The sequence below is a fragment of the Nuphar pumila genome, chromosome 5 (assembly GCF_984573655.1).
Source record: "Nuphar pumila chromosome 5, dmNupPumi1.hap1.1, whole genome shotgun sequence".
NCBI classification, from domain to species: Eukaryota; Viridiplantae; Streptophyta; class Magnoliopsida; order Nymphaeales; family Nymphaeaceae; genus Nuphar; species Nuphar pumila.
In genome coordinates, this window is record NC_143253.1 from 38,500,635 (window position 1) to 38,516,825 (window position 16,191).

Consider the following 16,191-nt stretch of genomic DNA (forward strand, 5'->3'; position numbering starts at 1 on the left):
AATATAACATAATAAGCATCATTCTATATTTTTTTCCTAAAGGGCCTTGTACGCTGCACACACACACACACACACACACACACACACACACACACACACACACAAACACACACACACACACACACACACACACACACACACACACACACACACACACACACACACACATATATATATATATATATATATATATATATATATATATATATATATATATATATATATATATATATATATATATATATATATATATATATATATATATATATATATATATATATATATATATATATATTGATTAGGCTGTGATAGATTGTTACCAGTCCTACCGCGCATTCGTAATAGTTGTACCTGCATCATGCTAACACCTGGTAGCATGCACTACCGGGTTATATAATAAATTTTTTTCTTAATTCACAAGCATGCCCTTATATGCATTTGTATAGTCACTTTCCTGTGTGGGTCATTGTAAAACCCAAGATTTTTCTAAATAATTAAAATGAATAAATGATAAATTATTGGTGTATTCATGACTATAATCGTGAATTCTTGATTTTCATGATTTTCTTGATAGTCTTGATTTTCTCGATTTCGATTAATTATGAACCTTTGTCTCAAGTTATAAAGATTATTTTAAGAATAATTAAAAAAGCTAAAATATGTGGACTAAACAAGAAAGTAAATGATTTCTATATTTTTAGATTATGGATTTTGGAATTGAATTTGAATTTAATAAATATGTCTAAAATGTTATAACTAGATTTGAGTTTGATTCAAATATAAATTAAGACTTAATTGAGTGTTAAATTAAGGTTGAAAAAAATATAATAAATTATATTTTTATTGAAATTAAATCTATGATTTTAAATTTAGTTCAAAAATCATACACATGATTCTTTAGGTCATTTCGAATAAATAAGTAATAATTTTTACAAAAAAGAAACTTAAAAATATAAATTAGTTAGTGAATTTCACTAATGATATTTAAATCAAACTGAATTAAGTTGAATATAATCTATAACATTTAGATCAATTAAAGGATAGATTATATGAGATATAACTCAGGATATCTTGAATCATATATTATTGGATTTGACCCACAGAATTGGACGCTCCAAAAAAAATATTATTATTATTTTGACCAAAAATTTCCGCTGATAAGTGGGTCATCTATTAAAAAGAAGTTGACCTTGATGTTCCTTATTTTGAGGGCATCAAAATCGACTATTTACATGTTTAAATTGGCATTGATTTGAGCATTTTATCAGTGACCAAAGTTCATGCCTAATTATAGGTTAAAAATTAATGTTTTTGATATCGACTAAAATTTCTTGTCAATCCGTGTACGTATGATTAAATCGAAGACCACCACAATGATTTACGTCTGAAGGGCTATCAAATTGACTATTTAAACATATAATTCTGATGAGTCTTTAGGTTTGTAGGCCTCCCGAAAGGTTACCTTATTGCTAAAGCCAAAGACAGGATAAAAATTCCTTTTTATTAGCTTTTTTTAGCCGTAAACCGTTCATAAAAAATCCTTCGTATGAGAGAGTTATGAACATTTTACTGTAAACATGTTATAATCTATTCTAACTATCATAGGATCATTTTCAGTTTATGAACAGAGCCCAAAATTTCACAGTAGATGCAAAATTTTGTTAGCTTTCCAATGCAATAAACCATTCATCAAAACTCCTTCGGACGAGGGAGATACAAATGTTTTACTTGTCGAAGGTCAGGCTGAAAAACTAAAATTTTGGGTTTATGCATTCGGGTCAGGCCAAACCGGGCCACCCGAATCAGTATGTACACCCATGATTTATCTTGTATATTTTAAATAAAAATCAGAATAAAGAATATAGTTAAATCTGATACATTTTATCTAAGATAGATCATATTTTTCCTTAGCCTTTTGGCCAGCAAATATGCCCGATATGCATATGTTTTATTTTCTCAAGAATTAATTCAAAAGAATACACAATAAATTAACTAAAATATGCAATACTCATGAGATCAAATTTAGAAAAAACCACAAAATTCATAGAATATTTAACAAATCATAATCTATCATAAACCATCAAATCTTGCATGAATCCAACCACAAAATCCACTTTCTTTCTAAATTTACCAATTTCTTTTTTAAGAAACCCGATATTGCTAAAATCATAATATCTCAAGATTTCAACAATAAAAATTCTTAAAACTTTTTACAAAAGGTCTACAACAACAAATCCTATCAATACAGATCGATACTTGTAAGAAAATCATAGCATAATTCAAGTATTTATACATTTTACAGATTTTTCTTCTGAAACCCCAATTTTTATGAAAAACTTATTTTCAAAAAGGGTTTTCTTTTGAAAAAAATGTTCTTTTTCCATGGATCTTTAGATTTGAGTCAAACCTATGGTTAGGAGAGTCTGATCATGGTCTAAACTCATAAAAACATTAAAATCCAAGCTAAGAACTCCGTTCTTGCAAGAAAAACATAAATCATTTACCTCTTGTCGAAAAACATTTTTTGTAGGATCTAACTATTTTTTTTTTTTTTGCGATCTGACCGATCAGCACCTTCTACCAGCAAGTGGAGTGTCGTAGGCACCCTCTGAAATCACATGATGGTTGATCTTGAATCCAAGAAAAAGAAGGAAAGGCTCTAAGGGATGTGGGGAAGAGAGAAAGAAAAAAGAGAAAACTAACTTTTTTAATCCTTTTCATGAGGGTCTCTATTTATAGATGGGCTTAGCCAAGAGTCTCATCTCTAATATAAGAAGTTAATATTTATTAATTTATTTTATTAATAAAATAAGACAATAAATTATAAGACCTGTTTCAATAAATTTCAAAATTACTTAAGTGTGATTTTCTTGATTTTCTTAATTTTCTTGATATTCTTCATTTTCTTGAAATTCTTGATTTTCTTGAAATTCTTGATTTTCTTGATATTCTTGATTTTCTTGATTTTGATTAATTTCTTAATTTCTTAATTTCTTAATTTCTTGATTTTCTTGAAATTCTTAATTATGAACCTTTGTCTCAAGAATAATTAAAAAGGTTAAAATATGTGAACTAAATAAGAAAGTAAATGATTTGTATATTTTTAAATTATGGATTTTGGAATTGAATTCAAATTTAATAAATATGTCTAAAATGTTATAATTAGATTTGAGTTTGATTCAAATATAAATTAAGATTAATTGAGTGTTAAATTAAGGTTAAAAAATATAATAAATTATATTTTTATTGAAATTAAATCTATGATTTTAAATTTAGTTGAAAAGTCATACACATGATTCTTTATGTCATTTCTAATAAATAAATAATAATGTTTATAAGAAAGAAACTTAAAGTATAAATTAGCCAGTGGATTTAACTAATGATATTTAAATCAAACCCAATTAAGTTGAATATAATCCATAACATTTAGATCAATTAAATGATATATTATATGGGATATAACTCAGGATATCTTGAATCATATATTATTGGATTTGACCCATAGAATTGGACGCTGCGAAAAAAATGTTATTATTGTTTTGACCAAAAATTTTAGCTGATAAGTGAGTCATCTATTAAATCAGAGTTGACCTTGATGTTTCTGATTTCGAGGGCATCGAAATCAATTATTTACATGCCTAAATTGCATTTATTTGAGCATTTTATTAGTGACCAAAGTTCATGCCTAATTAGAGGTCAAAAATTAATATTTTTTTTATATCGACTAAATTTTCTTGCCAATCTGTGTAAGTATGATTAAATCTAAGACCACCACAATGAATTATGTTTTAAGGGCTATCAAATCAACTATTTCAATATCTAATTTCGATGAGTCTTTAGGTCTATAAGCCTCCCAGAAGGTTACCTTATCACTAGAGCCTAAGACCGGATAAAAAGTCCCTACTTTTCTTTTATAGCTTAAGTAATTTCAAAATGTATTGAATCAGGTCTTATAATTTATTATTTTATTTTTTTAATAAAATAAATTAATAAATATTAACCTCTTATATTTGAGATGAGACTCTTGTCTAAGCCCATCTATAAATAGAGACCCTCATGAGAAAGATTAATAAGGTTAGTTTTCTCTTTTTTCTTTTTCTCTTTCCCATATCCCTTAGAGCCTTCCCTTCTTTTTCTTAGATTCAAGATCAACCTTCACATGATTTCAGAGGGTGCCTAAGGCCCTCCTCTTGCTGGTAGAAGGTGTTGATTGGTCAGATCCTACGAAAAATGTAGGTGATTTATGCTTTTCTTGTAAGAACAAAGCTCTTAGCTTGGATTTTAATGCTTTTTCATGAGTTTAGACCATGATCAGACCCTTTTAACCATAGATTTGACTCAGATCTAAAGATCCATGGAAAAGAAATATTTTTTCAAAAAGAAAACCCTCTTTGAAATCAAGTTTTTCATAAAAATTGGTTTCTTAGAAAAAAAATCTGTAAAATTTATAAATACTTGAATTATGTTATGATTTTATTGCAAGTATCAATTTGTATTGATAGGATATGTTATTGTAGACCTTTTGTAAAAAAGTTTAAGAACTTGTATGGTCAAAATCTTGAGATATTGTGATTTTAGCAATATCGGGTTTCTTAGAAAAGAAATCAGTAAATTTAAAAAGAAAGTAAATTTTGTGGTTGGATTCATGCAAGATTTGATGGTTTTTGATAGACTATGATTTGTTAGATATTTTATGAATTTTGTAGATTTTTCTAAATTTTATTTCATGAATATTGCATATTTTAGTTAATTTATTACGTATTCTTTTGAATTAATTATTGAGAAAATAAAGCATATGCGTATCTGCATATTTTTTCGGCCAAAAGGCTAAAGCAAAATATGATCTATCTCAGATAAAATATATCATATTTAACTATGTATTTTATTCTAGTTTTTATTTAAAATATACAATATAAATCATGGGTGTACGGATTCAGATGGCTTGGTTTGGCCTGACCCGAATGCATAGACCCGGAATTTCAGTTTTTTGGCATCACCTTTGATCAGTAGAACATTCGTATCTCCCTCATTTGGAGGAGTTTTGATGAATGGTTTATTGCATTGGAAAGCTAACAGAATTTTACATCTACTGTGAAATTTTGGGCTTTGTTCATAGATTGAGAACGATCATATGATAGTTGAAACAAATTATGACATGTCTACAGTAAAATATTCATTACTCTTTCATACGGAGGAATTTTTATGAACGGTTTGCTGCTACAGAAAGCTAATAAAATTTTATTTATACTGTAAAAATATTAGCTCTATTCACTAACATGAAATTTTTCGTGAGTTCTGTAAGAGTCTGGCAGAGCTATTGGTTTTGTAAATCAAGATCGATCTTTGGACCGAGGGTTGACCTATGCATAGTTCGCATATTTTTGTGTAAATTTCTTTGTTTCAAATAACATATAATATGTGAATAAGTATGCAGGTCTGATCCTATGCAAAAGCTTATATGAATATGCCTATGACCTGAATAGTTAATAAAGCTTACACACTAAGATGAATGATCAAAGGGTCCAATGAATACAAGTTTATATTTTAAATTCTGAATATGTGTTGGCTTCAAGTATGCTCATGTTATGATGATGATATGAATGTTTTACTGAGATGGATGCTCATATTCATATTCTTTATTGCAATGACCATGTACATGCATATGTGTTAGCTGAAGTATGAAAATGAATAAGATTTTCATTTATGCATATGCTCAAGTTTATGTTATAAGTATGATTAAGTGATTTTTCTAATGCTTTATAAGAATGCATCCATTGTCCATAAAGTAGCTCAAGTTTTGATATTGCATGAAAAATATGTATGTAATCAAGTAATCATGTGACATTAAAACTCAAGATACTTGCTAGGAGAGTGGAGGTGGTACAAAATTTTGTGGGGCAAGTATGTTTCGAGTACGAAAGGTTGCTCCTTCCCTCCCATGATTTTATGGAGAAACATCTGCATTAGACTGCAGCGCAGAGGGCAAGGTACTCGTGAGGAAAACTGATGCATCAGGTTGAAAGGTGTTGGGAATCTTTCTCATATTAACATCTGTCACCCTGTCCTGGTGAATGAACATGGTCAGGCTAAAGCCACTCCTGTATGTAAAACGCGTTTTGAGCCATGGTTCTAATCTAGAAATATAAGCATGTGGCATATCAGTAGGGCTAAGAAGTGATAACTTAAGATGTATGTGCATTAGTTAGGCAATGCATGCATCATTTAAGAAAGAAAATGTAATTAAAGATAAGAATATATGCATGCATTGAAGGGCTTCTACATATGGTAAGTCATGCATATTAACTGCTCATGTATTTCATTTCTTGAATGTATGAATTGATGCTCTCTTGTTAAATTTATAATTTTTTTTTTAATATGCAGGATTAGTTGTGCAATTGTTTCTGTTAATTCCAAATGCTAAACTATAAGATTTCTATTGAAATTCCTGCTTTGAATTTCTATCTTATAATCTTAGCATATTTCACTCTACTGAGATGTGTTTTGTTTGACTCTATATGGTTTAATATTTTCAGGTAATAAAGAATAACTTACATGTGAAGGTGCGAGGTTGCGACGAGAATCAAGTATACCTTTCCTTTGCATTTACAAGATTTTCGAACTTTGATTTATTATTTGATTTTTATTATGGCAATGGACAATTTAATTAAAATTTTGCATGATTGTGGACATTGATTTATTTTATGCAAGATGAAATCTATTTATTTTAAGTTTCCACAATCGTATGATTATGCATGAATAAAAGAAGTAGCACGACAACTTTTAGACCCTATGAGTTTTTTTGCTGCTATTTGTCAAAGATTTTTAAAAGCATTTAAAAAAAATCACCATTTTCGGGTTATAAAAATTAGGGTGTTACAGTCATCCACTAACCCATAAGCGCATGTAAGTTCTCAAACTGCAGATTCACATACATAATAGATTTGTATATATGATAGATTGCATACATACCAGACTTGCATACTTGACAGATTGCATGCAGACTAGATTTACATATCTAACAAATTGTATACATAGCAGATTTTCGCATCTAACAGATTGCATACATACCAGATTTGCATGCTCAACTATATGATATTCACATATTTATAGGCACACTCTTGTGTGCAATGACCTTTATATAGGCCCACCCGCACCAACACACCTTCATATGTATGCACTAGTTTCCCATGCACACACTCTTGCATGTTACACATGGTCATTTCCATAAGAGCAAAGTTTTAGGCATAACGTTGTCAAATCCTTTATGGTTTACCCTTAATAAATGGAGTATATGCTAGATGATTAACTCTATAAGCCTGGTTCATTTGGAATCTATGGTATTTCATGGTACTATAAGTTGTGTAACAACCTTATGCGCTTAAGCACAAGATGGATGTTTGTCATACTGATATATGAGAAGAAACTACTTGCTGGAAATATAAATTTTCCTGCCATATGTGGGTGATATATTGTGAGTGATCAAGACTACAAAATTTATAAATTATTGTTTGATTATCCATTGTGTGTGCAAGTCTTGTGATCTAACCTATACATTTGAATGGAGTGTTAACTATAGATCATATTGATCATTGCTCTATATGTTGAAAATTTTCTTTGTAACAGAATTTGTGTCATGTGTGCAGGTTGAGTGATCGGGTCTATGCTCGCAACACATACATACATCATTTCTATGTTGGGATAATATTTTGACCATTAATCGTGCTCTTTGTGCAGATCCATTATGTTGATCTATACATTTATATGATCGGTCATACACTGCAGCAACTATATAAATGCTAGAATAATCTTTTCATTAGTATAATGGGTGTTGATCTATAAAATCAAAACTCTCTAACATTAAGTGTTTTGAAGATTTATAAATAGCCCTATAGGGGGGGTCAACCATGACATCTTATTTTCTCTCTCCCTCTCTCTCATTTTTCCTCCTCATGCTCCAAACCCTAGCAGCCTCTAGTAATCCCAAGGTGAGCTCCCTCTTCCTCTCTTTATTTATTTTTATTTTTATTTTTTTACTATTTTCACCATTGCCTCCCATTGTAGTATAGATTTTCTTTTTCTTTTTATTCAAGAAAATGTGTATATGGTTCAAAAATGTGATCCACTGAGCATCTAATGTACTCTACACATTTTTGATCCATCAATCATGCTCATATTTCATTTATCTTGTTAATGCTCGAAAAAGATCAAGATTTGACCTTTCTATGGATCGAATCTCTCTTTTAATGGCTAAATCAAATTCAATTCATGCTCCAGTGATTTTTTTTTTTTAAAATTTTTTCATGATGTGTTTATGTTATTTTCATCATCTACATGTTCAAGCATGATCAAGAGCCCTTGATCTTATATTTTTATGTTTTTTACATGCATAAATCAGAATATATCATGATTAGGCTTTTATCTCTGAGATATGCAATTCTGGTCGTCTGATAATGATGATGTTTCTCCTATTTATATTCTTTATTTAAATCCAAATTTTTTATGGTAGAATCATGCATCTATCTATGGTTTTTAATAAAAAAAAGATTTTTTTGAGGTCTTTAAACCTGTTTTCAAAAATCAAAACTGAAGCCTATTTTCTGAACCATGAAAACGTTGTGTAAATCTAAGGTCATTTTGTCGAAGGCATATCTCCATGACCGGACAAGTGAATGTGGTCTTCTTCTGATCATCAGGATGGACAACTACTTGATTATACCCTGAATATCCATCTAAGAAGCAGTAGTAGCTCTGTCCAGCGAGTCTTTCTAGAATCTAGTCGATGAATGGAAACGGGAAGTGGTCTTTCAGAGTTACAGCATTTAGCTTTCTATAATCTATACATATTCGCCACCCTGTCATGGTTCTCATAGGAATATTCTTCCTTTTTTCATTTTCAACAACAGTGAGTCCAGATTTCTTAGGCACTACTTGAACTGGGCTGACCCACTGACTATCTGAAATGAGGTTGATTATCTTGACATCTAACCACTTGATCACTTCCTTCTTTACCACTTCTTTCATATTGGGATTCAATCTTCTCTGCATATCTTGCATCAGTTTGGAATCCTCATCACAATGAATCTGGTGCATGCAGAATAAAGGATCTATCCCTCTCAGATCTGCTACTCCCCAGCCGATAGTTGTCTTGTGCTCTTGTAACACCTCAATCAATCTAGACTCTTGATCCTCAGTGAGGTGTGCAGAGATGATCACATGCAATGTCTCCTTGTCTCCCAAATAAGCATACTTGAGTGAGTCCGGGAGGGGCTTCAACTCAAGTTCTGGGGGAGACTCTATCGACGGCCTGGCTGGGGCCTCAGCAAGTGGTGGGAGAGGTTCAAAATACTCTCTCCAGGGATGGGTATCTGACTGAACAGAAGAACCATCTACACTATCACTATCTCCTATAGTATAATACAAATCTAAGTAATCACCTGTCATGTACATCTCAGGATGTGCCTCCACCATCTCCTAAACAATATCAATCTGGAAGCACTCATCTCCAGTTGGACCCATAGCAGCATTGAAAATGTTCAACCTGACTTTTCGGTTGCCAAATGATAGGTCCATAGCTCCGGTTCTATAATTAATGCATGCATTGGCAGTCACCAAGAATGGTCTGCCTAAAACGATTGGAGTCTGGCACTGGCTATTCACTCTCTCCATATCTAGGATAATAAAATCGATCGGGAAATATAAGTCCTCAACCTTCACTAGCACATCTTCCAGGATACCTCTTGGCACCTTGATGGAGCAATCTGCCAGTTGAAGTGTCATAGGGGTCAGTTTCATTTCTCTTAGCCCAAATGAATCATAAAAATATTTGGGCAAGATGTCCATGTTTGCTCCAAGATCTAACAATGCGCGCTCTATCTGGATATTTCCTATGATGCAAGAAATAATCGAAGCACCGAGGTCCTTGAGATTTGGTAAAGTTTGGTGCTGAAGCACCGAATTCACCTGCTTAGTCAGAAGGACTTTGGTAGGAACTTTTCCTCTCAATTTTCTTTTTTAGGTATATAGTTCTTTGAGGAATTTGGCATAAGCCGACACCTACTGAATGTCATCAAGCAATGGTAAATTGATCTGCACATTCTTGAAGATCTCAAGCATGTCATGTATTTTGGTTCCTTGATTCCCTATGTCTGCTGGAGATTCTAAGGCTTTCAGATAGGATAAATAGTCTTTTTTCAGCATGATAATGCATTTTTGCCTCTGAGAAAAAAATGCCCCCCTCTTCTGCCTCTCTCTCTTCCTATCAGTTCCTTTCCTGTTCTTCCTTTTTTCTTCCTCTTTTTCTCTTATTCTAAACCCTTTCATCAACAGTATTTTTGTTCTTTATTTTTCGAGAAGGTGTCTGTAGCTTAAGGAAAAGTCATCTTCTTTTTCTTCTCAACCCATCCGTCGGAGGTAAATCGCACCATTTGCTTTTTCTCTCCCTTTTTCTCTGTAGTTTTGTAGATTTGTGTTTTTGCATATCATTGCATGTAGTTTTATTTGATCATTGCATATTCAACATATTTAGATTAGATTAGTTTAGATTTAGCTTCTGAAAATAAAAAGAAAAAAGAAAAAAATATATATCTAGCTTAATCTAGATTAGCCATTTTTCTTGATTGTGCATAGAATAACATTAGTTTAGTCAAATTAGTAGATTTAACATAGTGTCTTCTTATATTTTCTTGATTTTTAATTAAGTTTAGGTTAGAGTTAGTCCACATCATGTTTTTAATATTCGGTATTTCCTAGATTACTTAAATAGTTTTTTTTTACTATTAGCTGATTTAGTTTCTTATATAGTTTTTTTGAATCTTTTTAGATGGCATCAAGTAGATCTTAGTTTCTTTGTTTCATTTACTGTTCAATACATGCCATCAAGTCTTTATTAAATATTAGATTAGTTTTTTTTAGTTAGTTAGATTAATTATCAGATTAGGTAAAAATCGGTAAAATATAGTGTGGCATTTTTTTATTGTAATCAGCTACATGACATAGTGTTGATTTCTATCATTTTTTTAGTTAGACAGTATTTTATTTAGTTCTAGTAACTTTTAATTTATTGCTTAGATTATAATTAAAATAATTTTGGTAACCGAGTTATGTCTTCTTTCAATTAGCGTGCTGCCTTCAATTAGTATAGTTAAGTTTTAGGTTAATTTCAGCTTTAGAGTCATTTAGTCAACTGTAATTTTATCTAATTTATGTCAGTCTATGTCAATTGATTTATGTTATTAGAATTTGATTATCATTTTTTTTAGAAATATACCTAGCCAATCCTTGATCGTTCTCCATTACTGTCTTAGCATAGGGTAGAATACTTTATTAAAACAAATTTTGTTATAGCTTAGAATAGTAATTAATTAATTTAGTTAGTTTATATCGGATTCAAATCACGTAATTACATTAGATTTATTTCTTTTTCTTTTGTTAATTTATCATACATAGGAATAGATAGCCAATTTTGCTTTTATTTTGTCATTTGATCATTGAATAGTTTAGGCTAAATTTTTATATTAGCTCTATTTGTTAATTTGTTAAAATTCATTTAGTTGTTTTTAGGTTTGCCTTTTAGTCAATTTGTTATTAGTTTGTTTCTTGATTATCTTTAGTTTGTTACACTTTAGTTCTTGTTAATTAGTTTGTTTTGTTATTTTGTCATTTAGTGTAGTGGTTAGTTACATGTAGTTAGTTTATTTCAAGTCAGTTTAATTCATAATTTTTGTGATTTTTAGCTGAAACTAACATTAAATTTTTGTGATTTTTTGTGTTTTGTTTTGTGTTTCATCTATTGATTCTTGTAGGGAAACGTTCAGACGTGCGGTGCGGTGAGCCCTCAAAAGTACCCCCGAAGAGCTCTCTGAAGTTTCGAAAAGGTCTCCTCAAAAGCCCCTCAAAAGCCCCTCAAGAAGCCCTCAGAAATATTAACAATCACAAAAAAAGACTAAAAAAAAACCAATGCAAGGAAGGGACAAGAAGCTCAAGCACTGAAGATTTTTCATTGTTTTTTTAGCTCAGACTTTTATTTTATTTTATTTCAATTTAATTAATTTGGGTTTGTAATAAAGCACTTTATTTTTATTTGTTTAAGTCCTCCGCAGAGGGCCGCACTTTCTTGTTTAGATTAATTAATTAATTATTTCTATGTTATTTGGCAATAAAGAGTAGTTTAGCTTTTCTGGAGAATACAAAGTATTTTTTTGTTTCCTGAGATCGACTCGGACTTCACCACTCGTGCGAGCCGATTTTTATTATTTGGTGTCAGGCTTTCACAAACTTTTTCATCAAAAATATCTTTTAAAAATCTATTTCATAAAACTTACACCAGGTTCTCCAAGCCTCCTATATGTTTTGGAAAGAAAGATAAAAAAAACAAAAGAAAAAAGAAGAGAGAGAGAGAGAACTAACTTTGTTAATCCTTCTTATGAGAGCCTCTATTTATAGATGGGCTTAGACACGAGTCACATATCTAATATAAGAAGTTAATATTTATTAATTTTTTTTATTAATAAAATAAAAAATATAATATATTTCTAATTCATTAAATTTCAAAATTACTTAAGCTAGAGAAGAAAATTGAGAACTTCTTACCTTGGCTTAGGCTCTAGTGATATGGTAACCTTCTAAGAGGCCTACAGATCAAAAAACTAATCAGAATTTGATATTTAAATAGTTGATTTGATAGCCCTTGAAACATAAATCATCGCAGTGGTCTTAGATTTAATCGTACACACACAGATTGACAAAAAAATTTAGTCAATGTCAAAAAACGTTAACTTTTGACTTATAATTAGACATAAACTTTGGTCGATGATAAAATGCTCAAATCAACACCAATTTGGGCATGTAGATAGTCGATTTTGATGCCCTCAAAATGAGAAATGTCAAGGTTGAATCTGATTTAATAGGTGAGCCACTGATCAATCAAAAATTCTGTTGAAACAATAATGATGTTGTTCAGAGCGTCCGACACTATGGGTCCAATCCAATGAGATTAGATCCAAATATAAAATAGATAGTCTAAAACCATTTACTTTCTTATTTAGTCCACATATTTTAGTTTTTTCAATTATTCTTGAAATAATCTTCATAACTTAAGACAAAGGTTCATAATTAATCGAAATCAAGAAAATAAAAAAAAACAAGAATTTATGATTATAGTCATGAATGCACCGATAATTCATCATTTATTTATTTTAATTATAAAAAACAAATTGGGGTTTACATAGAGAAAACCTGAATCTAGGTTTGGTCAAAGCTCTAAGTAAGTGAGCTTGGTCGAATTTGCTGCAACAAACAGAATTAAGGAGAGGGGCGACTGCGAACTCATAGTCGGTCCAGTAAGGCTAGTCGATGACCAGCCAATCCAAGGAAGGTCGGGTGAGTGGGAGAGGCGGCAACAGTCGAGCCTAGTCAACCTAGCTAGCTATCACAGCAGAGAGAGAGAGAGAGAGAGAGAGAGAGAGAGAGAGTTTTATCAGTCAAAGGTCGGTGAGAAGCCGACGGTGGTCACCGGTGGTGGATGGTAGTGTCGACCTAAGCAAGAAAGAAAAGAAGGAGAGAGATCAACCCTTGAAATCAAATTCTGATTTTCAAAGAGGCTTTACTACTATTTATAGATTTTTAAATGGGTTATGAGTCTAGATATGGGTCGGATTTGATCCAGATCTAAACCCAAAAGCATTAATGACCATTAAGGTGATGTGACAAAGTGTGTGTCACATCACAAGACCTAAGGAAGAAGTAACTAAATGATATTTATGTCCCAATAAGATATTTTTATGGGATTCACAAAATATTTTGTAACGCTCGCATGGTTCAAGGGCCCGTTGATATTTTTTTGGAAAAAACCAAAATTGATCACAGGATTTGTCTCACTGAGACTAAGCGGATTGGTTCATACAAAACCTCTCGTTTCACTTAAAGAACTCGATATGGTTCTTCGAACTTTTTTGGCAAAAATCATCGAAGAGATATATAAGCATAGTTGGCTCATAAAAATTTCTTTGTTTCGTATTCTTAGGTCAAAATGATGAATATATGTAAAATATCTCATATATTTAACTCAAAATATTACAGAAAATTCACGGATCTTACATGTTTGATAGATGATTTAATTTGGTTCATGAATTAAAATGTATGATTTTCATCTTAATTTTTGGATCTTTAATTGGACCCAATCTACGATTTGAACCTAAATCCAAGTCCGATACAGGGAATGGATCCAGTCCTATGCTTAGTTAGAGTACTTGTAACCCGCCCAAAATTCTAATTGGAACAAAAATTAAGTACTTTTGCTGCATTCTAAAGAGCTAAAAAAACAAGAGATTTTAAGTATATTTTCGGCTTAAAATTTTGAGGTGTTATAGGTGACCTACTATGAACAAGTGTGAATGAATTCAAAATGATCTAATAAATTCACTAACCTCCTATTAAATACCATCACACCAGTGATTAATTGATGTAGATCTCCTCAAGTGGGTAGAAACAAGTTGTAAATCTCATAGGAGAAATGCACACTAAAGATACATTAACCTCCCCTCATCCGTTGGTAATCCTTGTAAAAGTGAGAATCACTTTGGGTAGGAGATTCACAACATGCTTGTGTGAATGTCACAGGTTCGCACAAAACACTTACGCAAGGTGAAATGGTCCAAAAAAAAGTTGAAAATAAGCCGTTTTGGATAGGCAAAGAATTTTGGTGAATTAATAGGTTATAAAAAAAATCATCAACTTCGTATAATTATATGTTTTGATGTACTATGTTGTATATCTAGATTAGTAAGACTGATCTAGGATATAAGCAATCCAGCCATGGCGGTTGGATTTGGGTAAGATATTTTATTGAATCCAAATCCATTTAGTTAGATTCATTAGAACAAGGTGGATCTGATTAACAACCAGACTCGGATTCAGCCAGTGGTTTTGCATTCAAATCCAAATTTTGAGTCCAAAATGAATACAAATATTTTGGCTACCCGAATCAGATTATATGCAAAGTGTATGCATTTTATGCTAGTCGGGTTTGTCTGCCCTTCAAAGTCTAAATCCAACTCCAAAGTCGGATAGCTAGCATCCAATCATGTTCTGACTCAAGAAAGTCCACATGCGAACTGAACCTGACCCATGTTTGGGTAAGAGATCTGATCAACACAAACCTGTTTATTTGGGTTTAGAAAACAACTAAATCAAATGCAGTAATCGTGTCCAAGTCGGTTCTATGTGGCTTGAATCTGAGACATAAGGAGGCGCATTCTCAAACAAAATTGTCAAAATCGTACTGGAAACAATTCACAAAATCGTCCAATTGAGATTTTGAACCAAATTGAGCCGAATCAGTCAAATTTTCACCAGCAAATGTCACATGTCAATAAAATATTAAAATACTATTAGAAATACTTAAAAAATGTTTTACATTTCTTTTAAAACATTTAAATAATAAGCCCAATTAGCTCTTTTATTTATTGATTTTAGGCTGATACAATATGAATTGGTCAAATTCAAGCCAATTCACAACAATGCTTTGGAACAACAAATCTGATCCAAATTGCATATTTTTAAGTGGATTTCGGTTTTAATTTAGGTACTATTTTTGTGCGGGCATAAGGGCAAAGGCAACTTTGATGGTGTACCATTAGGGTTGCCTTAAATGTCATTCATCAATGACAGCCAAAACACCATCACATTTGTTTTGTTTCAACCGTTCATTTTTTACAATGTAGATGTTCATCTGAAACTCAAATCTCTCAAAAAAATTGTGATACCCATATAAGAAACAATCTATCTATTTCATGGGCTTGGCTTTTGGCTGGCATTCATCGAATGGATGAACAACATCTAACCAGTCTTTGGGTATAATTATATGTTTGGTTCGAACCAGTCTTTGGGTATAGTATCTGTTTGAACTCGGATCTAATTGGGTCAACTATAAGAGAAACCATACTCCTACCCGATAAAACTACATGAACCAGTCTTGTTAAAATAATATTTTTTTATCATTTTTACATTAAAAATTATGGGTTTTAATCAGAACTCGGGTTCTACTTAAAAGTCTGGTATAAAATTTTACAAACTATACTCGGGTATATGTATTTATCAGACTTTCAGATCTGGACCCAAATCTTAATCGGGTCTTTTTATTTGTCATCGTGCCTGGATCCTATAGAATTGTTGGTACTTTTTGGGAGTAGTGGC

General features: G+C 31.5%; 1 protein-coding gene across 1 annotated transcript; it reads right to left on the reverse strand.

Annotated features, from left to right (window-relative positions):
- Window positions 1–9,471: 9,471 nt before the first annotated feature.
- On the reverse strand, window positions 9,472–9,840 carry LOC149837393 (uncharacterized). Its single transcript, XM_090008026.1, has one exon. The coding sequence runs from the start codon at window positions 9,838–9,840 to the stop codon at window positions 9,472–9,474; it is 369 nt and encodes a 122-aa protein (XP_089864152.1).
- Between the last annotated feature and the right edge of the window lie 6,351 nt (window positions 9,841–16,191).